General features: G+C 39.1%; 1 protein-coding gene across 2 annotated transcripts in view; it reads right to left on the reverse strand.

Annotated features, from left to right (window-relative positions):
* Positions 1 to 24163, reverse strand: part of LOC108431401 (RNA-binding Raly-like protein) — a 193068-nt gene that overhangs the window by 10153 nt on the left and 158752 nt on the right. For both annotated transcript variants that reach the window (XM_017704541.2, XM_017704523.2), the window contains exons 3-5: positions 17435 to 17510; positions 9536 to 9583; positions 6874 to 7052 (exon numbers count right to left, since the gene is read on the reverse strand). In XM_017704541.2, the coding sequence (XP_017560030.1) occupies positions 6874 to 7052; positions 9536 to 9583; positions 17435 to 17510 (303 nt within the window). The remainder of the gene's footprint in view (positions 1 to 6873; positions 7053 to 9535; positions 9584 to 17434; positions 17511 to 24163) is intronic.

Below are 24163 nucleotides of genomic sequence, written 5' to 3' on the forward strand. Positions count from 1 at the left end.
AGTTTCTTGTCCACTCATGACCTGTATCTGTTGAGTGGTGGTATTCAGGTCATTTAAGGCACAAAATATTTAAGGGGTCACTCATTTTTAGCTATAATTACTCTACAGGTTTAATACCACTGACTCCATTATATCAAGTGACTGGAATAATTATTTTCAGTTGCATTGATTGAAAATATGTATCACCTTAATTGATAATTTGTGTTACGCTATTAAAAAATATACAGCCGGCCAACTTGGAAATAAACAACAGAACATTTTAGCATTTTGAAAAACGTAAACCATTATGACAAGTAAAGTGAGGAAGAAATCCTGAAGATTCTGCACCCTCTCTAGGTCATTACTCAAAACTTTGTACAAAAAGGTCATTTTTTAGTCGTATCTCTTCCAGTGAAGCTCATGTTCTGACGACTCTCAGGAGCATTTGATCTGCTCATCAGAGGCTTCTGCACAAACGTGAGGAGTTCATGCCAGCTTGAATGAACACTCTCATTAAAATAAGAGAGGGGTTTATCAAATTCTAAGAAATTCAGAAATTCATGTTAAAATTTAAAATTCTCCACTTTTCATTCAGATTGTTATGCTGATGATAGAAGTTATAATGGAAATGTGTGATCTTTGCTTTTGTGAAGTAAAAAATGTAAAGTAACTGAATATTTAAAATTCTGCTAGCTTGTAAGCTCACAGTGTATGACCACATAACAAAAAAAACACTCCACTATTTATCTTCTTGGCTCACCAATACCAGTGAAGTCACAAATCAGACTTTATTTGTTGAAAATTGTTTTAATTTAATTTAATGCAGACATCTACTTGTTCATGTCCCAAGTCTCAGTTGTCCCCAGTTTGGTGCAACCAATTCCTTCTCCAAGACAAACACAGCCAATCAGTACCTTTCATCTTGTTTCCTAAAATGTCACAAGGCAGCTACATGTGCCTGGAAAGCAGTGATCTGCTCAGTTGTGTGCATATGACTTAACAGATGTCCCCTGTTTGGGCAGCATTGTTAGATGGACACGAATGAGGAACTAATCCATCGTTTTACTCAAAGGCCAACTGGACAGTCTTGGACTCCTGGACATGAACGGCTGTGTCTTAGCCAGTCAAGCCGCTTGGGAGTCAGCCAGTGCCATTTGGACGATTGCATGTTTGTACAGCATAGCATGTGTTTACACATTATTGTGTTACCGGCCACTAAAATAAATGAGTCTCTATTTTGATTCCATGTCAAAATGAATGTTTTGATTAACAGATTAATCGCTATTCATGAATATCTCTAATGCAAATTAAGGGACAGATATGAGGAAAGTCCATTTTGCAGAAAAATAAATAAATAAATAAATAAAAGAGGTGTCTGTTTGACCATCATGTATTATGATACAACAAATCTCTGTCTAAATATTTACCTACTTCAATGAGTCTGGGAAATGTTGCCCATGTAGCCTGATAAGCATTAAAGCAGCTCTCCTCAGCTAAAAATAGACAACGTATATGCCTTGACAGCTGTCAGATTAATCTCAAGTGTCAGCTTTCTCTGAGACCTCGCCTCTGCCACAGAATGCACATAAGCAGCTTGAAATGAGCAGATTAATGCACAGTATAAAAAAAAGTCTTAGACTGCAGTGGGAAATGACAGTGGTCATAAGTAAGAGTGCAGGGAGTATCACTGAAACACAACAGGCTTTTGAAACAGCATCAGTTTTAACTAAAGAAACGGCCTCTGACATCCTTCAGGAACAGTCAGTCATCTCTCTGAGACAAGAGTGAGATGATGCTTTACTACCAATCCAAGCTGTGCGAGCAGAGGCTGTTTGGCTATATGTAAAACCATTCTGAGAGGGGCTTGTCACTCAGTCACTCAGGTCTTACTGTGGTATAATAAAAAATACAAAAACGTCTTGCTGTTATTATTCAGTTAGTCATGTTAAAACGGATTATTCAGTAAAGACCGAATTATCTGATAACTACTATAAAACCAGCATGTAAGTTATGTGGTTATATATTTATATGGACATATTTTCATTTTGTTTTCCGTAACATCCAGATGTGCCCTAAGCTGTTTTTGCCTCTGGGTAAAAATAAACAGCAATTCTGAAAATCATTGCTATCGCTTTGTGGTAGTTAACTGACAAATTCTAAAGTCTATATGTTTTATCTTATACTTTTACATATACTTTTCCCACTACTTAATTCAGTTCTTTATATAGAACACCATTCATTTATTTCATTTCCAGTTAAAATGACCATTAAGGACAAGTTATTAATTTTAGGACATATTTCTGAGGACATTAGAAAAAAGATAATCCTTTTCCATAAATAAGGAATGGCAAATGAAAATAAGTGTAAAAGCAAGAGTTTCAAAAAGTGAATTTCAAAATATCATTTAAAGGATTCAGAGAGAATGGGTCTCCTAATTACCATGCAAGACCATCAGATAAGGTGTGAACTGTAGGTGTTCCCTGGAAGAATCAGTGTGTTTGTCTTCTAATTGAATACTGTCTTTCTGCTTGTAAAGGTAGGCTCTGAGTTGAGACTCTCTCTAGCTTAGACTTTGTTAGTTACAAGGCTGTCTTGTAGAACCTAGAGCTTAAATTGTAATTATTAGTTTCAGGTGTGGTTTCGGCTTAGCCAAAGGTGTGAACTATTGTCATCAGGCAAAGTTCCATCAACTTTCAAGACGCAAGAGTACTAACCATCCTGAAGAAACCCACGTTTGACAGCTCTGACAGTGACCGAGAAGCTTGGAATCACTGGCTATGCATGGAAGTGGTTTGAGTCCTATCTGGAGGATCGCTCTTATCAGGTAACATGGAGAGGGTCCACATCCTCTCCATGCAGGCTCTCCACTGGTGTCGCACAAGGCTCGGTGCTGGGTCCTCTTCTCTTTTCTCTTTACACTACCTCTCTTGGTGATGTAATATCTTTTCATGGCTTCTCTTATCATTGTTATGCTGATGACACTCAATTAATGCGTTCTTTCTCACCCTCTGACACACAGGTTTCCAGTCGCATCTCGGCATGCCTGTCTGACATCTCTTCATGGATGGCAGCTCACCACCTGAAGCTCAATCCTAGCAAGACTGAGCTGCTATTCATCCCTGCAACTACAGGTCCTCATCATGATCTTGCCATCTCATTCGAGAACTCTTGTTCCGTCTGTAGAGGCAAGAAGTCTTGGTGTGATTCTGGATGGCCAGTTATTGTTCTCGACTCACATCGCGAACCTGACTCGGTCATGCAGGTTTCTCCTGAACAACATCTGTAGGATCCGACCCTTCCTCACCAGAGAGGCCGCCCAGGTGCTAGTGCAGTCTCTTGTCATCTCTAGGCTTGACTACTGCAACTTGCTCTTGGCTGGTCTTCCCATGCAGACCATCAAGCCTCTGCAACTCATCCAGAATACGGCAGCACGGCTCGTCTTAAATCTCCCCAAGTTCAGCCACGTCACCCCACTGCTGCACTCCCTTCACTGGCTTCCTGTAGCTGCATGCATCAGATTTAAAACCCTAATGCTTGCCTACAAAGCCAAAAATGGACCAGCTCCTACCTACTTGATGGCCATGGTGAAATCTCTAACTGCAACACGAGCCCTTCGAGCTTTGAGTACCACCATCCTTCAAGGCACGTGGAAGACAAGCGTCGAGAATGTTCGCTGTACTGGCACCCAGGTGGTGGAACAAACTCCCACTGTCTCTTGCTGTCTTCAAACACAGACTGAAGACACATCTCTTTACACAGCACTTAAATGAGCATTGAAGTATGTATTGATTGCATTATATCATGCTGCACTTATATATGGTATTTTATTGTATTGCACTGTGTATTGCAGTCTATTCTATTATAGTGTAGTTTACTGTATTGTATTGCATAGAGTTCTGTGTTCAACTCTGTTCCTTTTCTTTGGGTATCAACAGTGACTTTTTGTTTCTAGCACTACCTGAGCTCAGGACTGTCTTTCTCTAGCCTATTGGTAACTAGCAAAGATATTTCTCTAGATAAACAAAGCACTTCTTGTAAGTCGCTCTGGTCAGTGTGTGTCTGCACAATGCTGTAAATGTAAATAACCAGCACCTAAAGCTTTCATTTTTGAGAGAAAGGAGAAAATCAAGCTCCACTCTTGCTTCAGATCTGAAAAAAATGCTTCCACTGTGAGAAGATAACTCAACACTATGAGTCTTTAAGGATTGCTGGAAGGGGTCATAGGAGGAACAACCAATGCAACCAACTTCTAACTCTGGAGGTTTTGAAAAATGGAACCTGTGATAAAGGAATAAAGTAGGCACAATGAATACTGAAAAACTGATTTGATATTTTGTCACTGAGGCTACTGTGTAATTTTCTGTTAAATAACTGTCTTTTGTTTTTTCTGATATTATGAACTACTTACATAATGGCTGTCTTAGCTGGAAATTAAATGAATGACGAGTCACTGACTTTTGCAAAGTATTGCAAATGCTACATGCAAGCCATCACTTTTGAACATGTAATTAACATAATGAGACTGACAATCTCAGCAAAAGACCCCACATGAACCAGTAAGCTTTATCAAGTGTGGTAGTTAAGTGGCTTTCACAGCAGTAGGCTGCAATTTGAGTAGCTGGTGTTGTTTCAGAATTTATATACAGTTATAGAAGTAGCCTTACTTTCACATATCTAAGTGACATCAAATAAGCAAGCATGACCGATAGCATGTTTATAGCAATATTTGTTTTACAAGCACTTAAAACCTTGTTATTCAGAGGACACTGAAGAGGTCTGCTGAAGTATGGTCAGTTTTCTAGAGCCAGATTAAGCCTGAACTAAATAGGATTTTTAAGGATGAAATACCATTGACATGTCAAGCCAACATGGTGTCAATCCACATCCACGAATCCAGCACTCAGGGATTAAGGGGTTAATGGTGGAACGGAGAGTAGTGTATTACAACTATGAGAGGTAAATGGAGAGTTGTCTTTTAGCAATATAAATTTATCTAAACTTTAAAAATTGATGCTTTTTCATGTGTTCCTTGTACCCGCTATGGTTCTGTTTAGAAACATGAGTTTTACATAGAACCATTTGCATGCTTAAATGATTCTTTGCATGTTAAAATGGATCTTTAAATTAATATAGAATGCATTACATATGGTTCTATATAGCACCAAAAAGGGTTCTTGTATTGTTACAAAGTCGATCTTGTGAGCTTGCTATTACTTTAAAAATAGGAGAAACTTCATGCTGGAATACTGCTTTCATTTCATTTCCATTTTCTTTCATATAGCTTTGCTGAAGCCCCTGACCTCAGCGAGCATTCACACAGAAGAGAGTCTGACTGTCCTTGGCCTACTGTCCTAATCACTGGCTCAGAGCATACAAAACTCAAGGCAAACAGGTAACCATTCAACATATTACCTCAAAAAATTTGGCACATTCTGAAAGGTCTGTATGCATGTGCCTTCAAGGACACCAGCAATGGAGAATAGTTTAATAAATAACATTTCTGTGCCTCCTAGTCAAATAATTGATAAGACACAAAGCTCAAAAGAGGCCACCAGAGTCATCTGAACAGACACAATTTTTAATTACTGCTAACTTGATATCACCCACCAACCCACTACATGCACACACTGCAGAATTATGGCTACAGAATCACAAACATCCTCCCCTGGGGGCAGGAGACAGTGCCTTGATGATAAGGAAAGGAAGAGCATTTTCTCCTTTATCAGTAACTTCAGGCTTAGTAGCTTTGTTTACCACCTCAAAAGGAGAGCAGATCCAACAATGATAAACACACTAATCCCAAATCATTTCATCACCCTTTCAGTGCAGGATTTGTGTCCAATGTGAAAAGTCAAAGTTCGCTCTCTAGCTAAACTTCAGATCTAATTTTAGTTTTCTATAATGCCCCTGAAGTCTAATCTTTGGTTTCTGAGATGGGATCTCAGCTACTCTCATGGCCAGAGTGTAAACTCCAGAGAGATAAAGCTTAAAGCAAACAATATGTGTTTTTGTGCATGTTGCCATGGTTATTTTTGATCTTAAATTGCTTTGATACAAGGCAAGCCACAGAAAAGCCACTATTGCAGAGCTAAGAGCATTAGTGTCATGCACACTAAAGCTAATCTCGAGGCTTGATTCCCACAAGACGAGAGAGAGAGTGGCATGAGGACTTGTTGGCAAAGCCTGGCACTTGGTGCTTCCGGATCGGAGATAAAAATCTAAAATAGTACAATTCATTGTAAATTTCAAGAATATGGACTCCAGCATGGTCTGTCATCCAGTTTGCTTTTGCTGCCCAGAATTGCTGCCTGAAACGATGCGCATCCAATCCAGGAATCAAAGTGACAATTTGAGTTGTGAGGCAGCCGCTGACATTGGCAGACATGCAAGCATGCTTGGACGAGAATCAATACAGAACTCGCATGAAATTAATAAAAAAAAAAACCATTTTCCTTTTCCTCCATTTGTGGGGTATCAGCGAGAGACCCCCGTGACCAGCACCTCCCAGCTGCTTCCATTGATAACACACTGCTGAGCAGCAAGGAATAAACCTCACAGACTTCATATTGTGTGCAATTAGATTGGAACACTATTGGAGACATTGTGAATTCTTATTTTTCCCCCCAGATACTGACTAGCAGAGACACTGAGTCCTTTGTGCTGTGATGTAGATTAACTATTGTGAAAACGTTTACATCTTTTTAATGCAAATTCTGGACTGCACACAAAACATTACGACAATGACACAGGCTGCGTTGCTGGTGTGCAATGTAATTAGTGCTAGCCATTCTTCATCATTGATTCAGAATCATGGGCTCCATCTGCATTATTTATTTCTTTTTTGTGTAAATCTGTTGTTTTTTTCTCTGCACTCTGATTACGGCACAAACTTACACTTGAGGCCAGAGGAGAAGGAGGATGAGGAGGAGGCTGGCCGCGACAATGAAGATGTGGAGGTTTTGATGGGGAAGGACGTTTTGCCTCGCCGCGTGGATGGCACCACAACCCGCGAGCGCTTCAGGGGGATGACAGCCCGTGGAGGTGGGGCTACCCGGCCGTGATAGTCAAAAAGCCTGAGGGTGGGGAAAGAAAAAAGGTTTATGGCCGTTACACTGACTCTGTGCTGAAAGCTGTCATTTAAATCACAATTTTCTCTTTTAAAAGAAAAAAAATATTTTCATACCGTTGTTTTCTTTATTTTTAATTTGCACAGCATTGGCCTATTCATGCTCCATCTACATTGCTGCAAGGCCAGACAATCTTTATAGATGATGGCACATCTGTTTCTCCATCCTAATTAGTGTTAGTTAGTTTTGTTATATACTGTACAAAATACTGTTACATGCTGGGCAAAAGTCAGAGCCCATTCATTCATATATTTCATTTTCAGTCAAAACAGCCATTAAGTACAGGCTATCATCAGGAAAATAACAGTAAACATGTTTATTAATATTAAACAAAAAATACTATGCAGAAGCCTCAACAACTAAATATCTTTCCGTTGTTCTTGTTGTTTTTCCACAACCTCCAAAGTTCAGTCCTATAAGCTGGTTCCATTTTCTGCCTCTTATGTTTCAAGTAAAAACATATTCAGTGATTTTGAGATCTGGACTCTGGAGTGGTCAGTCCATTGTTCTGAGAACACAAGCAGCTTTACTGTTTATTTTGAAAGATACCTTTTTGTTTATTTGCTTCCTCAGTGAGAGATTCTTGACAGCTTCACATTTTTCAGACTCAGCATTGAGCTGTGTTCTCACAGTGGAAGATCTGAAAAGTGGAGCTTCATGTTCTCCTCTTTCTTTAAAAGAAGAAAGCTGTAAGTGCTGTTTATCTGACTTTTTTAAGTTTCCAGTTTTGGAAGCTCCTGTTTTTCACCTATTTTCCTATTATCTTCTTTATGTAAGTAGAATATCTTATATTTGGTCATTCTCAGAAAGGCATTTTCCACATTGGTTTGGGCTACAATTTTGCATTCCAAAAATCAGAAAAGAAAAGAAAAAACATCTAAGATCAAGCAGTTCCTTTCAGTTTTAATGCAAATTATGGCAAATAAACCTTGAATCAATAGTTTGGCAAATTCAAAAGGTTCACAATTTTCCATTTACACCAGATGTAGTTGATCAGCCAAGACATGTTTTGCATCCAAATTTTAAATGTTTATTTTAATGCTTTCATTTTAATAATTATATTATTATAATTCTTTCTGCAAATCTTTTCTGCAAATACAGTCCCAAATCTCCTCTCAACCCACTTAAACCATCTTCATTAAGGTTGCCCAGACTTGGTGATGTAGTTTAGAGCACAGTGCGGCTTTCTGTGAGCTATACAAATGAACAAAAACAATATATATAAATAACAATAAAATATATAGCTGAATACTGAAGACAAAGTCCTTTACATGTGCAGGCAGGCTAGAGCTCACAGTTAGTCATACTGTGTCCCAAACTAAATCAACAACCAAGTCTCAGAAACCTTAATAAAGACCTGGATGTGGTTTTAGTGGACTGTGAAAGGTTCTGGGGCGTTTACAGATAATATTTTGACTTAAATAGCTTCAGTGCTATAAAAAGAAGCCAAATTTGGACCCCAAACGTCTTGGCTAATGAACTATATCCAGTGTGAGTGGACAACTGTGCAAATTAGATATTTGCTGAACCACTCCTTTATACACTCATAAATGCAGATTTCCTTTCATTTTTGGACAAACCAGTGTTCTTCAGACATTAGTAAGCCAGAACATGGTCTCCAGCTAGGTGCCATAAAAATTTACACTGAAGCAACACATTTCTCTGGCATTACTGCATGTCTGACCAGGCTAAAGCTGTCTACCTGATGTAACAAAAACTTGAGCACTGAATATTTCAGAATCAGTATCAGTATCAGTTTTTTTTTCCAAATGAGCTCCTTCTGTGAATTAAAATGAATATTTCCGGCTCCAACTAATGTAAAATATAGCCGTGTAGTTTTTTTTTTCTTTAAGAATCTTCAAACAGAGGAGGGGAGAAGAAACACACAGGAAAATGTCAAACTGAGCTACGTGCCCTTGCACTCGTGCTCTCTGTGCACAGCATCTCTCAGCGTGGCTGACATTTAGCAAAATGTCTCCACTGATAAAAGCCTTGATCATAAGCAGGGGAATTAGTGAAAGGAAACATGGCTTCTTAAAGCTTAAGTATGTGCTCTATTCACTCAATTCTAATGGATTTTTCACACAAAATTTTCTTTGATTTGATTTTTTCTCCTCCTTTTTTATCCCCAAGGAAAATGTGTGGGTAAGCGAGTATGAAGACAGTGAAGCCAGCAGTCCTACATGGCTCTTTGTGAACGCCACCACTAATTGCTTTACTATTTTCATGTTCATTTCGCTGGTATGTTCTGGACAATGAAAAACACTGACCTCTGGTAAAGGCCAAAAGAGTGATTTTCATATCACATTGATGAATCACATGCTGGAAGAGCCATTAGTGGTCTCAATGTCTTAAGTCATAAACACAGACATACAGAGGTCGCGAGCAGGAATTTCCATTAGAATAGCAGAACAAAAGGGAATACGTACCGATTGTAGAAGTCATCACGGTAGTAATCATAGTCAAATTCATAACCACTGAAAAGACAAAGAAAACATGAACAAGTTCAGGAAAGCATTGCTGGTGAATTTGCATTTGTACAGAGGCCTATTTATTTGCCAAGCATTTTAAGGCATATTGTAATTTAAGTATTGCTTTTGTTTAGACTATTATTACTACCCCATGAAAAGTACTGGATGCATTAAGGGCTATATATATAGCATACTAATAGCTTTTACTTTCCCATGTTGAAGGACAGTGACATCTGTTCTTTGAGCCCTGTTCCAGATCATGCTGACACAGTGGCAGCTCCTGCAGTTACAATTCTAGGCCTAGTTTCCAAAAAGCATCTTAGACTATGTTTACATTACCGACAAAATAACAACAAAAACACATGAAATCCAAACCATGTTGATAAGTGGTTTGAAATGTGATTCCAATCAGGTTTTTACAGATGTGTCTCAGTCTGGAAGCTCTGGCTACTCAAATTAGATTGTGTCTTTTCTTAAAGTGTCTTTTGAGGGTGATAAGATGGAGGGTGAGGGTGAAAGGTGATATGGTGCAACACATCTGACCGTTTTCACCTTTGTCTTGCTCCGATAATGTAGAGCTGTGAGCTGTTCAGAGCAAATTATCTTCGCTATGATGGCTTGTTCTGCCTGCTGGTTAGTTTGTTTGCTGTTCATGACATGTGGTACACTACTGTGACATTACTGATTAGTATGTGTGTATGCAGGGCCAAGGAGAAAGATTTGAGTCACTTAACTACACCAGTGTGAACCATCAAGTTAGAAATATATGATGTGAGCAAAAAATCAGAAATGATCAATGAGGCCAGTAATGTAAGATCATCATAACTGGTAGTGAGAGTGCTTGACTGTGATGCTTGCTCTACCATATAAGATTAATCTTTTTGTTAAGATTTTTTGGGGAACACAGCCCTTGTCAGTTCATAGAAATAACAGCATCTAAATCAAATCGAGTTTGACGTGGTGTGTAAAACCCAGTCCAGACTATATGTAAATGGTAACTTACCTGCAGTAAAGCCTGATTTCAAGATATCTGTGTTTTGTCAGGTTAAAAACCTTTAACATGGTGCATTGAATACAGCCATGTCTCCCTCCTCTAATGACCTGGTTTCTGATCTAAATGCTAGATTAAAGGAAATTCTTGACATTCTTGTCCCATCAAATGGAAGAAAAACTCACATACATAAAATCTGTGGATGGATGAAGAAATAAGGCAGCTCAAGCTGAGTTGATTACTATAATGTAGTTTTTACTGGGCTTCCCTCTGTCTATGTTCCAACATGCGTTCTTAGATCTGCAGATACTGATCTTCTGTAAACACCTTCTGTAAAATGCAGAAAACATGACCTCATTCTGTTATTATGCTTCTGAACTGTGGAACTCAATTCCACCTTTTATTAGACAGTCAGTGCACACTTTTAAAAACATCTGAAAATGTATATCTTTAAATTAGTGCTTAATTAAAAGTCTACATCTTTGTTATCTTTTTAATTTGATGCATGCCATTGCTTTATGTGATTTTAAATTAATATTCATAGTTTCTTTTAGGAATATTAAGCATTATTACCTGTCTTTAAAGCACTTTAAACTGCCACCAGTATGAAAAGTGCTCTATAAATTAATATATGGTATACTTATATGCTTTAGGTCACAAACTGACAGGTGCACTTTCTCCTTCAGGATTTTCTGATAGAGAGCAGAATTCATGGTTCTATCAGTTATGACAAGTTGTCCAGGTCCTACAAAAGCAAAGCAGCCACAAACCATCACACTACCACCACGTTTGACTGTTGGTATGATGTTCTTCTGGTGGAATGCAGTACTAGCTTCAGGCCAGCTGTAACGGAACCAATGCCTTCCAAAAAATTCTACTTTTGCAGATCTGTATTTGAATCTCTTTAGAACATGGGATCATGTGCTGCTTTTAGAGACCTTCTAGCCTGCTTCATATTACCAGACAGGGTCTATTTAAATTATGTTTAGCTTCAACGGGTCTAACTGTAATATGTCTGGGTGTGGCTGGTGAAATTCAACCCAAAAATCAATTAAATAGGGTAACTGGGTTATTTACTAGCTATGGGGGCAATTACTTTTTTACACAATGCCAGACAGGGCTGAACAGTAGTTTCCTTCAATAAATAAAATCATCATTTATAAATCAACATTCTTCATGAAGGAAATTATAATAAAAAAAATATATCCAGAATAATATCCTTTTTATAAGTAGTGCTCCAGTATTTGATGTAGTGATTAAATCCTGAGGCCAAAAACTTAGCAATAAATTATAGCTGTATTGTTTAACAATCAATAATATAATAACAGCAATTTAGCTCTGTCCATTCATATTGAAAGTGTTTTGACCAAGACTCCATTTGGAATAAAACCCAAAACAGCACAACCAATCGGAGCAGATGTCATTTACAGGGCACAGTAACAAAAAGTCTCAGAAAATAGTAATTTTTTTTCGTATATAAAATCATGCGGACATCAAAGTTTATTTCAGGGGAAAAAATTTAAAATCCCATGATGAGTCAGCATGATAAAAACCCTCAGTTCTCAGAACCGCAGTGGCCAATAAATCATGCTGTGTTAACATTTCTTAAGCAAACTACACACTTTAGTGAATGCTCAGTGTGTACACATTTGAGTTTTACAACATGTGCTCTTTACAAAGCTTCTTTATATGAGAAAAGCTGTCTTTGATGGCTATAGCTTGGTAAGGGCAACGTGCCCACAAAACAGTTTTCTCATGTTTATTTAAAGCACCACTTCTCCTCAGTGACACATTATCAAGAGGCTTTTACTGTTATTCCCTCTATGTATAAGTACACAGTGGACTGAAATTCTGTTCCTCCAGGAACAAGGTGCAACATGGAACAATCACTGTAGATTGGTTTGCCAGTCATGCTGAGTGGTCAGTGCAAGAGCAGAGGATTGAGGATTGGGGACCTATGGCATATGGTGCTGTGTGACAGAGCACAGCTCAAATTGCTCTCAGCACCACAGAACGCTTTTCCAGCCCGCTAATTCTGGCCAGGTCACCATGGCCACAGCGAGCGTATCCAACCCAACAAGACTGCCACCGCTTCCAGCTCCAAAATACACTCACTGCCATCCGTCTTTATTATTCAGCCGAACGGAGCTACTCTCTCCTCCAAATTTTTAATTAAATTTCATTAAAAAAGCAATTACCATTTGAAACACTTCTTTGATGTTATTGTCATTCTCCTGTTATGTTTCCCTAATTAACCAGAGTTATATAATGAGTGTTTTGAAATGTACTGTTAAAATGCAAATCAAGTTTTAATGAATTTGTAATATCAAAAACAAAATGAGCAGACAAAAATAAATACGAATACATTGATAGCTAATGGAAAAGCTACATCTAGATTGAAGGGGGAAAAAACAAAGCAATGAAAGGATTCAGAGAAGTGTTTCAGGCTGGGGAATAATAGTCTCGCCGGGTATCTGCAAATGCATGCCTCATTACTTTCTCTTTTTTCCATACGGACAACAAACCTTTCTATTAGTTTCATGGAAACCAGGAATCCAAAGCTAATCAATGCCGTTTGCTCTACGCAAGAAATAATGGATGTGTTGGACCAGTTCTTTGTGTATCTGATTCTATGCCAATTTACTAATATCATAGACTTCTGGGGTTCAAATTTGTACTTTTTCCACCAATTTGATCTTTAGGTTTTGTATTTTCTTTCACGTTTTTGTTTGTTTTATTGAAAGCACAAAAGACTGCAATTTAGTAAAAAAAATAAATAATAAGGCGCCATAGTCTGAGAACACTCTCTCTTTCTTCTTTCCCTCATATTGGCCTATCTGTGCCCCACCCACATGTGTTCTTTCACTGAGGTGCTGCAGGGTTGGTTAAACTTTACAGAACATGAAGTGGTATTTGTTTGCATAACTTTGAGTTTTCACTTTAAAATGTTAGGCTACTAAGTCTCCAATTTCAAAGGCTATTCTACCAAACAGAATATGTCACTGCAGCTAATTGTAGCCATGCAGGAAAATCTACATCGTTCCACGCTGTATAAATATCTATATGCTACAAATTCCCATTTTGCCATAATTCTACAGAACTTGTCCAACCTCACAACAGTCACTACTAAATAACACAACTTGCACTCTCAGACATTCACAATTGTTTCTAAATGCTACTTCCTCCATCGAGCAGGGAAATATTCCAACAGAACCTTACACTGCAAACCTGCAGTGAGATGGGCGGTGGCAGTAAATTAATTATTAGGCTTAGAAATGGTGGAAAGGTGTTGCTGAAAAATGTGCAACTCTTGACACATGCTATCCTGATCATCTGGAGAATGGTGCTGTTTTTCATTCATTCCTGAAGCTGAAAAAGTTTTGAATTAAACTGTGTGGAAGACAAACTCATAGCTCAAAGCTCAAGTATTAACAGACAGAATTATATTGGCTCTAAGGTAAGCTAACTATGTCTGGATTACTGTACTTTAATATGATGTCTAATGATATATAACATTACAGAGGAATGTTAAGACCAAACTGCTAATGAGTCCAAAAAAAAAAAAAAAAAAAAAAAAACAAGAGTACTGGAAAACCAACAAATGCGGTGTACTGGATGCTGCCACGCTGGTCACCACCATAACCAGCATATGTTTCATTTTGTACAGTGGCATGCTGGTCAACCAGCTGGATAACAAGCTTAACCAGCACCAGACCAGTGCTGTGTAGTCAGCTTTTCATAGTAGAGTGGCAAGCTTTTCTTATCTGAGCTGCTGACAGTTAGCTCGATGAATGATGCCTGTAAAACAATTGCAAGCCCTCCTCAATACATAACATTTATGTATTGAGGAGGGATCATCTGCCTCCATCTTGCCCTATCCACTGCCTCCTCTACTTTTACACCAACCATCTCCATGTCCACCTTCACTACATCCATAAGCCTTCTCTAACCTCTTCTTCTACCCGGCAGCTCCATCTCCAACATTCTTTGCCCAGTATATCCTCTATTCCTCCTTAAAACATGTCCAAACCATCTCAACCTGGCCTCTCTGGCTTTATCTCCAAACTGCTCCACCTTCACTGTCCCTCTGATCTGCTCATTTCTAATCTTGTCCAAACCTTGTCAATCCCAACGAAAATCTCAGCATCTTCATCTCCGCCACCTCCAGCTCAGCCTCCTGTCTTTTAGACAGAGCCACAGTCTCCAAACCATACATCATAGCAGGACGCACTACTGTCTTGTAAACCTTCCCTTTCACTCTTGCTGCTATCCTTCTGTCACACATCAGCCCTGACACCCGTCTCCACCCACTCCATCCTGCCTGCACCCTCTTCTTCACCTCTTTTCTACACTGTCCATTGCTCTGGATGGTTGACCCAAGATATTTGAAGTCATCCACCTTTACGACCTCTACTCCTTGCATCTTCACCTTTCCACCTGCCTCCCTCTCATTTACACACATGTATTCCGTCTTGTCTCTACTGACCTTCATTCCTCTCCTCTCCAGTGCAAACCTCCAACTCTCCAGATTCTCTTCCACCTGCTCTCTACTCTCACCACAGATTACAATGTCATCTGCAAACATGGTCCATGGCGCCTCCTGCCTGACCTCATCTGTCAACCTTTTTTTCAATCACCATTGAAAACAAGAAGGGGCTCAAAGCTGATCCCTGATGTAACCCTACCTTCACCTTGAAACCATTTGTCACTCCAACTGCACACCTGAACACTGTCTCACTATCGTCATACATGTCCTGCACCACCCTAACATACTTTTCAGCTACACCTGACTTCCTCATACAGTACCACAGTTCCTCTCTTGGCACCCTATCATATGCCTGCTCTAGATCCACAAAGACACAGTGCAGCCTTTTGATCTTCTCTGTACTTCTCTACCAACACTCTCAACGCAAAAATTGAATCTGTGGTGCTCTTTCTGGGCATGAAACCAAACTGCTGCTCACTGATCTGGACCTCTCTCCTTAGCCTTGCTTCAACAACTTTTTCCCATACCTTCATGGTGTGGCTCATCAACTTTATACCTCTGTAGTTACTGCAGCTCTGCACAACACCCTTGTCCTTAAAAATGGGGACCAGTACATTGCTTCTCCACTCATCAGACATCCTCTCACTCTCCAGGATTTTGTTAAACAACCTGGTTAAAAAGTCCACTGCCTTCTCTCCTAAACATCTCCATACCTCCACAGGTATGTCATTTTATTTAAACTAAATACAGAAAGACGAAAATCTCCTTTTGGGCATCTTACATTCTCTTTGCGCTATTATACTTTTAGCCTGTTTGTACAAATACTACAAATACTACCAGGTAGCCTGAGCTGAAGGTTTGATGGATGTAACTATGGTAACTAAGGTAGGCGGGACTTTTGTAAACTGTCAGTCATGAGAGAAGCATGGATTGTTCGATTTCACTCACAAGCACCCTCTATTTACCTGTACTTCTCCTGTTCACACTCTGCTGAGGAAAACCTTGAAGCAAAGCCTTCATATGGTTCTTTCACAAACTCCTCAATGCTCAGCTTTCTAATCCCAGCCTCTCACAGTTAAATTCCCTTCCAGTCGCCCCAAATGACCCCACCCCCCATTAATACCTTGCTTACTTAGTTCTCACTAGAGAGTTGCCAAACTCTTTGCCAAAGTCTTTCTCCGAGTCATGGCCTTTGGGGAGTGGTGCAACAAGGCTGTCCCATGACACAAGCGCAGCTTCAGCAAAAGTGAGGATAAATTGTCATAGATAAGTGCACACCGGCTAGACAAAGACACACAGCCTCTGCATTATCTGAGCCTGATAATATGAGTGACAAAAAGTGCTGAGCGCTTTACTTAGTTATCTCCACAATCCTAATCTGTACTCCATGCTCCTCCAACCAAGGGCTACTTTTCAAAGACAAAGTCATATAGTGCATGGTATAATAATGCAGCAGCTGTTTGCAGATTCAGTAGAGTTCACTAGAGCAAGAGCGACAATAACATTAACATAAACGTAAGAGATGCATATTATCAAACATTAACCCCTTAAACCTCACCATCTCTTGGTTTGTTATTCAGTAAACAATGCAAAATGATTGAAGTATTACTAATAAGGTCAGATTAAGGCATTTTGTGGGCCTAGAGTATGAAAAACCTAAAGCCTCCCTTAAATGAAGATTTTATATGCCATGTAAAAATGACAGCATACTTCCCCAACTCCAATGAGATGACTAGAATAGTTTAAACCTGTAGTTCTCCAACCAGCTCATTACTCACACATGACAGAAAACTCCCTCAGTGTCCGCTCCATTTTCTTTAACTAGTTCCCACAATAACCTTCTCCTCCATCAGAGCTTATGAAGCCAGATATTTGATATTGCGCCTGCTCAGATTCCATCCCTACCCCTCCATCCCATCAGATGACACGAATATGGGTGAATTAAACAGCCAAAAAAGTGAGCATTTTAAAAAAATCAAACCTGTAAAGACCTGAGTGGAAGCATGTATAGCTCATATAGAATCCAGCATCTATTACTGTTATTTTTAATTGTAAAGAGAAGACAATTTTCAATGTAATGTTTAGGCAAAAGCCACTCTTCTATACATACCAAGGAGCTCAACGTGAGCATGAAGCCGAGTGTTAGCACATAGCTGCTTTATGTTAACAGGTATTTTGTCTTACTTCACTCCTTAAAATCCTCTGTGTCTACATGCTGAGACTAATTAATGAGTAACTCTGGATGAAAGGCCGTGTAAAATAAGTTATTAAGTCATAGCAGTCAGGAATAGACCTGGATCCACAGATGGCGCTGGATTTTAAGGGTTGTTCTTTTAGCTGGTTAACCTTTGAGAACCGTAAAAGAGAAATGATCACTCACGTGTAGACAGCAGAGAGCGGTCGTTTGGAGCCAGCTTTGGGTCTATATGGTTTGGGTTCCCCTGCCATGTTTATATCTGCAGAAAGAGAGAGGAGAGATTATTCTAACACAACCCAACACACCTGCACTCTTCATATCACACTCAACAGTCAAGCACTCTCTCCAGCTTTTCACACCAGAACTGTGCCAATACAGCCTAGTTCACAACATTGGCTTTCTAAATGAAATCCTTCTCCACAGAACACAACTATTAATTGCTAATCCTTGAGCTATTTGTGGTTTTTGAAATGCTGTTAGTTGCTGTTGAAATGCTGTTGGTTCATGGGGATGAAAACAGGAGTCGTTCCAGTGTTAAACATGCACTTGATGTATTGCATTAGCTTTTGTGAGTCAAACGTTTCTCCCCTTTTTTCCAAAGCTAATCTCAGGTGTTCTTTCACATGCAGCTTTTGTGCAAAACACACATTTTGTACATATATCATTAGCAACTACTTAATGTATTTATAAAAATGAGTACTACAGTCTAGACCCAGGCCTTCAGATCAGGCTCTAAATGTCAAAACCTGTTCAAGAAACAGCACAGCTGCTGTAGCTCAGTTTCTCAGCATGTTTGCTCAGTACTCAGTGTGTTATTTTGAATGAAACGGCTTTATTGGAAATTGCTCAGACGGAGCTGTCTGTAGGGACTGTGCTACATGTAGCATGTTATCTTATCAGAATGAGTGTTTTTGTATAGTGTGAGTATATAAATCATAGGCTTTGTCCACACACAATGACCCAAAAACAACAATGTGTGGCTTTAGAAGATAATAATGCAGCTCAACCAGCCAATCAAAAGACTTCAACAAGACATAAAACTCTACATTTGATCTCCTCACCACGGATGTGATTCCTGCTGTTACTGGGCTACAGAAACTGTTGATGAAAGAGACTGATTGGGATTTAAAACTATGAAACACACTTTACTTACAGCCAAAACACCCACACTGGTCTATAAAGCCACATATGCAGAGTTCTCTATTCTTCTGTTTAAAAATGAGGAAAACCTATGTATCCAATCTTGAATGCCAAGGTCACCGTTTCTCATAATATGACAGATGTGGTCTTCTTTGTTCCATTTACACCAGAAATATTTCAAGGCTTTCCCCTCTTTGCTCAGTAAATCCATTACCTATCAAAAGACCTGTTGTAAATGAATTCTGCAAAGCATAGATGGCTCATGAGAAATGGGTGGAAAACCCTTGTGTAGAAAGTTTAACAAAACCTCATCTATATGTGTGCTGTGTGTGACCTTCAGAGTCAAATGGACACCCATATTTTCAAGCTAGTTTATGGGCTGCAGCATAAAGCTCCAATCAGTGTAACTTGAATATAAATTACTCCCAGGACCTTTGAAGGTGCTGTAAATAGGGATTTTTAACATGTCTGTCAACTGGTAGCAATTTTATTACTCTCTTTACTCTCATTTGTTTAAAAAAATAGAACTTTTTACTCTTATGGATTTTTTCATCATATAGAATGACTGTGAAGGTCAGCACTGACCTACAAAAAGACTGACTGAAGCTTTAATGCAACAATTTATACAAACAAACAAGAAAGCAAGTTAAATTGCATCCATATAGTTTCTGGATACTTTAAATATAGAAATAAAACCTTAAACATTAAGCAAATAAAGACCAGGAGCAGTTTTATAGAACAGAGCCAGGACATGAAAGATTTTCTATTGTTCTGGAATCGGATAATCCCTCTGGCTATGTTACACTGCACAATTCTTACAAAGATTAAAAAAAAAGTTAATAAAAAATACATGGGTATAATTTCAGTTAAATTACTACAGTTCACTGCGAATACATGACACCCTTTTATATTTAGTCAAAATGTGGCACCTCTGATTATGAGATTGGAGAATATTATTTAGTACTCAATCTATTTTAGACATTTTCCTTGTTTTAAGTCATTTATCTTGTGAAATTATCTTCTCATTGGTAGGTAAATTAGTGACAAAAGTCCAAGACTACCCTTTATGCATTAAATGTCCAGTCAAAACAGCTGTTCACCACTTAAAATGCCAGGCTTAATAAATATTAAGGCTTATTTTGCAGTAGCTATAGGGACTTAGGAGTTATTCTCAGACTACGGAAGTGTGCAATAAGAACTTTGTGGCCATTTAAATGGGTAAGCACAAGTTAATTATTTTACAATTGTCTGAAAAATAAGCAGAAAACATATATTTAACAGAAAATTACTCAGAAGCCTCAATGTGTGTAAAATCCACAGTAAATACTGAACAGCCACAAACTGTTTGGTATTTACTGTGTCCACTCTTTGCCTTTATTCCGGCTTCCATTCCAATCCAAGGAATCCCAATTACAAATTTAGATCAGTTCATAAAACTTCACTAAATAATTTAGATAACCAGGTTCAAGGTTACAGTGCAAATCCCCTCCTTTTTCCTGTTTCCTTTTCTCAGTGAAGGCTTCTTGATATCTACACCTCTTTTCAGACTTGTAGTGCTGAGTTGTTTTCTCACAGTAGGAGGATGAAAAGAAAGACCTGTAGATTTTCTTCAGATTTGAAGCAGGAGCAGAGCTTCATATTCTCTACTTTCTTAAAGATCACTGGAATCGTTTAACTGGTTATCAGACAAAAGGGTGGTTTCTGACTTTTACACAGTACTGTACTTTTGTTTGTTTCAAGCATTTTTAGCAAATTTCAATTTCAGTAAATACAATTACTTACATTTCTAGAAATATCTTAATCTCATCATACTTTCACAACAATCTCCTAACAATGTTACAGTAGCTGGCTAGATGTGAGATGACTGCACTTGCCAAAATGTCATTATTTTCAGTGACGCAGTGTTGTTTTTGCAGCATTGGTTGACACTGCATACGTTTGTGCTCGCTGGAGCTTTAGTTTTGACTGAGCCATGGCGCTCCCTCATAAAGCTCCTTAAACACCGTAATCCTGTTAGGATGATCATTTCAGTGAAGATTATAACAGCATCATTTTATATCCAAAACTCAAACCATATTGAGCTGATGTGGGAATGCCCATCCTGCATAATGCAACACAACATAAACAACATCACACATACACTTACAGTGCAGCTGTCTTAAGAAACTTCACACTCCCTTCTAGCTAAAGTTTTATGGTAAAGTAATCAGTGCTTGGTGAAGCAGGGCTTTTACACATGACTGCCCAGTCCTGCAGGCCCCTGAGTGCTTGTTCACTGGACCCAGTTGGTAAGCGACTGGCTGCAGGGCCAGATTTAACAGAGTTTGACTGTGCTGTCAGCAGCAGCTTGCATCAGGTAGTAGACTCAGCAGAGCAGAGGTATCCATCAAGCAGAAAGCCGAGAAAGAGTAGAGTGTAGGGAAAGACAGCAGTTGAAGGGGAAAGAGAGAGAGAGAAATTGAATTGAGGGAGTACAGAGAGACAAACAAGGAGAAAGAAAAGTAGGGAAAAAGAATTCAAAAGAAAGGGGTGGGGAAGGAGAGAAAAGCAGACAGAAGTAATGAAGAATTAAACTACTCTTTCAAGTACAAGGCAATACAAGAGAGAGAAAAGAGAGAGAGACAGAGAGAGAGAGAGAGAGAGACAGAGAGAGAGAGAGAGAGAGAGAGAGAGAGAGAGAGAGAGAGAGAGAGAGAGAGGCAGAGAGGCAGAGAGAGAGAGAGAGACAGAGAGAGAGAGATTGAATGCGAGGCCGGGTAACGAGACGTTGCCTTACTTATGCTTCAGCCGTCTCATTTCAGCAGTGTACAGTGAGAAGTTGTAGTTACGGTGAGGAATATTTATTCGTCTTGCTTGTCTCGGCTCTGGCGGTTGCCTGGAGACCCGGCGGAGATGAGTGAGTGGAGCTCTCCGTGGTGCTGAAAGCCGAGCGGCCTGGAGAGCGTGAGCAGCTTTTCGGACTGCAGGGGAAATGAAAGCTCTCCATTCACATGGGCTCCAGCTCTGAGCCACCCACAGCATCCAAAACAAGCAGCACTGAGACAGCGTCTCAATGGATATATTGAATATGCACACTGTCCTCTAGAGACCCGAGTTCACCAAAGAGTAGATGGAATGAAAATGATGGAATAGAAAAGCTAGAAAAGCAGGTATATGATAGAAATCATTGTGTTACTAGTTACTGACAGTAAATACATACATACATACATACATACATACATATATATATATATATCTCACAGTATTGTACAGTAGGGTATCAAATGGAAATCATTGTGTTGAATGGTGCTCAGAGTATGGCATTGTAGCGTATTGTATCCATTGGACTGATCAGCTCTCACACTATTGTACTGCATACTTGTATACTGTCTCCAATTGCTATGCAGGGTATTGTATTGTTTTAAATTACACCATGGGGTACTGTATGGGGAACTGAATAGTGCTCAGAGTATTGTACTGTAGCATATTGTATCAAATTGCATTGCAGGGTATTGTGTAAATTAAATCATGCGGTACTAAATGGGCTATTGAATGGCTCTTAGGTATTGCATTGTAGCATACTGTACTGAATGATTCTCAGAGTATTGTATTCTGTCAAATGGCTCTCAGAGAAGTGTATTGAATGGCAAGTATCATAACTGAAATGAATTTCATAGGGAAGTATTCATTTTCTTTTTTTTAATTTAGGCCTATAAGTCATTAGTTACACCACTGATCACAGATGAGCATCTGTGTGTTTTGATGAATCAAGGTATTGATGTGATCCAACAAACATAAACAGATGTAAACACTGCAGTCTTTTTAGCGTATCACAAAACATATTGCATTTGCAATACTTATCGGTATAATTGCAATGTGGTATTTTCTTCATTATGTGCAGCCTACCATATTCTCTCTCTCCCCATCCCTCCCTGCTCCTGCTACACAACTACCTCCACGCAGCCAGCTGGCTCCAGGCTTCAGCCCCAGAGGAGAGCTGTCAATCCAGGCCTGCAGAATCACTATAGGGCCAAAAGAGTCCAGAAAGAGAACAGAACGGTCACATCGTTACAGAAGCCTGGCTTTGCAAGGACGACGGTGGAAAGCAAAGGAGCCTCTGTCTAATCTCATTTTGCTGGGATATGAAACTACTACATGAATCCACATCAGAGCAAACTGTTCATACTGTGTCTCTCTGATTGCTCCTGCAGAGTGGCTAGCACCATCTCGGGAAATATAAGTGGACAGTTTGACAATACGTTATATCTAATATGTTATGTTAAAAATTGTGCATGTCATGAAACAGATCTAATCCTCAAATTGGATTAGCTGAGGCTCCTCCAGAAAGTCAGTGTTGAGATTTACTGAAGGGTTCACCGCAAACGGCAACATATGAAGTAAACAATATGTTCCTTATTTGTGTTACAAGCTTCAACTGTTGTTGGTTTTTGGTAAAAATATCTTGTCGGAAAACAAATGTAAGGCGCTGTTAGCTTGATGTCAACATACCACACACAGTCACATAGATGATATTAGCAATCATTACAGTAGTAATGATTGTTCAATAAAATTCTCAAAATGTGTTAACTAAAACATTTATAATGAAAATAGATCAAGGCACAGCATGTAAAAACAGCATTTTCTGGTTAGCATTTTTCATGACAGTCAAATTGTCCTTTTCTGTGAAAGCCACAATAACATAGCTAATGTAGTAATGTAACATAGCTAGATTCCGTTACCAACTGTCTGTATTATCAGAGATCTGACTTTAAGAAATATTTATGGTTTTAATCACCTGGAATGGTCAAAATGCTTTCCCTGCTGCTCTGGATTGCTAGCTTGCATGCCATCCACTGCATTTATTTCCAAGCTCTTCTGGAGGGATACCGAGGCATTCCCAAGACAATCGAGAGATATAATCCCTCCAACGTGTCCTGGGTCTTCCCCGGGGTCTCCTCCCTGTCAGACATGTCTGGAACACCTCCCTAGGGAGGCGTCCAGAGGCCATCCTTACCAGATGCCCGAACCACCTCAACTGGCTTCTCTCAACGTGGAGGAGCAGCAGCTGGCTAGATACTCTGAGCCTCTCCCGAATCGCCGAGCTTCTCACCCTCTCTCTAAGGGAGAGCCCAGCGACCCTGCGGAGAAAGCTCATATTCTGCACCAATGCCACAATATTCAGTAGTTGCAGCTCTACTCAAAAGGTGACATTTTCTATAATAAACATTTAAGACACTTAAACATTCACAAAATGATTGCAATATACAATAATGAGTGACAAAGTCTTTCTCCAGCTATCTGTTGTTTTTTGGCAATGAAAGAACACTATAAACAAGCTACATTTCTTGGCAGAAGGCTTATTTTTCATGACTATGATTAACACATTCACTTATTTATTAAACATTTTATATTATATGCTACTCTGTTTGGTGGCCTGCTTAACAATATGCTTACTACTAAATAATTGTAAAGCATGGCTTTATTGCTTTATTTGCTTTGAGTATTTCATAGATATTGTCAGTCCTCCTAAACCACTGAACAACAGCATGTATCATAAAAAACACACAATTGTAGACAGCCTGTAAATAAACAGTGCATAGTAACTGCTTGATAACAATCACCATTTATTATGGCAAATGCAAAACAAATGTATTTCATAACCTTTTAAAATCAGGTACTATGGTTTAGCTGGTGCATTTCTAGCTGTTTGCAAAACTCTAAGGAACTAAATATTGTGAGGCATATTGTCGAGTTAAATGAAACATGAAAATGTCTTCAAATATTACAGTACTG

Source organism: Pygocentrus nattereri, chromosome 3, assembly GCF_015220715.1.
Source record: "Pygocentrus nattereri isolate fPygNat1 chromosome 3, fPygNat1.pri, whole genome shotgun sequence".
Lineage (NCBI taxonomy): Eukaryota > Metazoa > Chordata > Actinopteri > Characiformes > Serrasalmidae > Pygocentrus > Pygocentrus nattereri.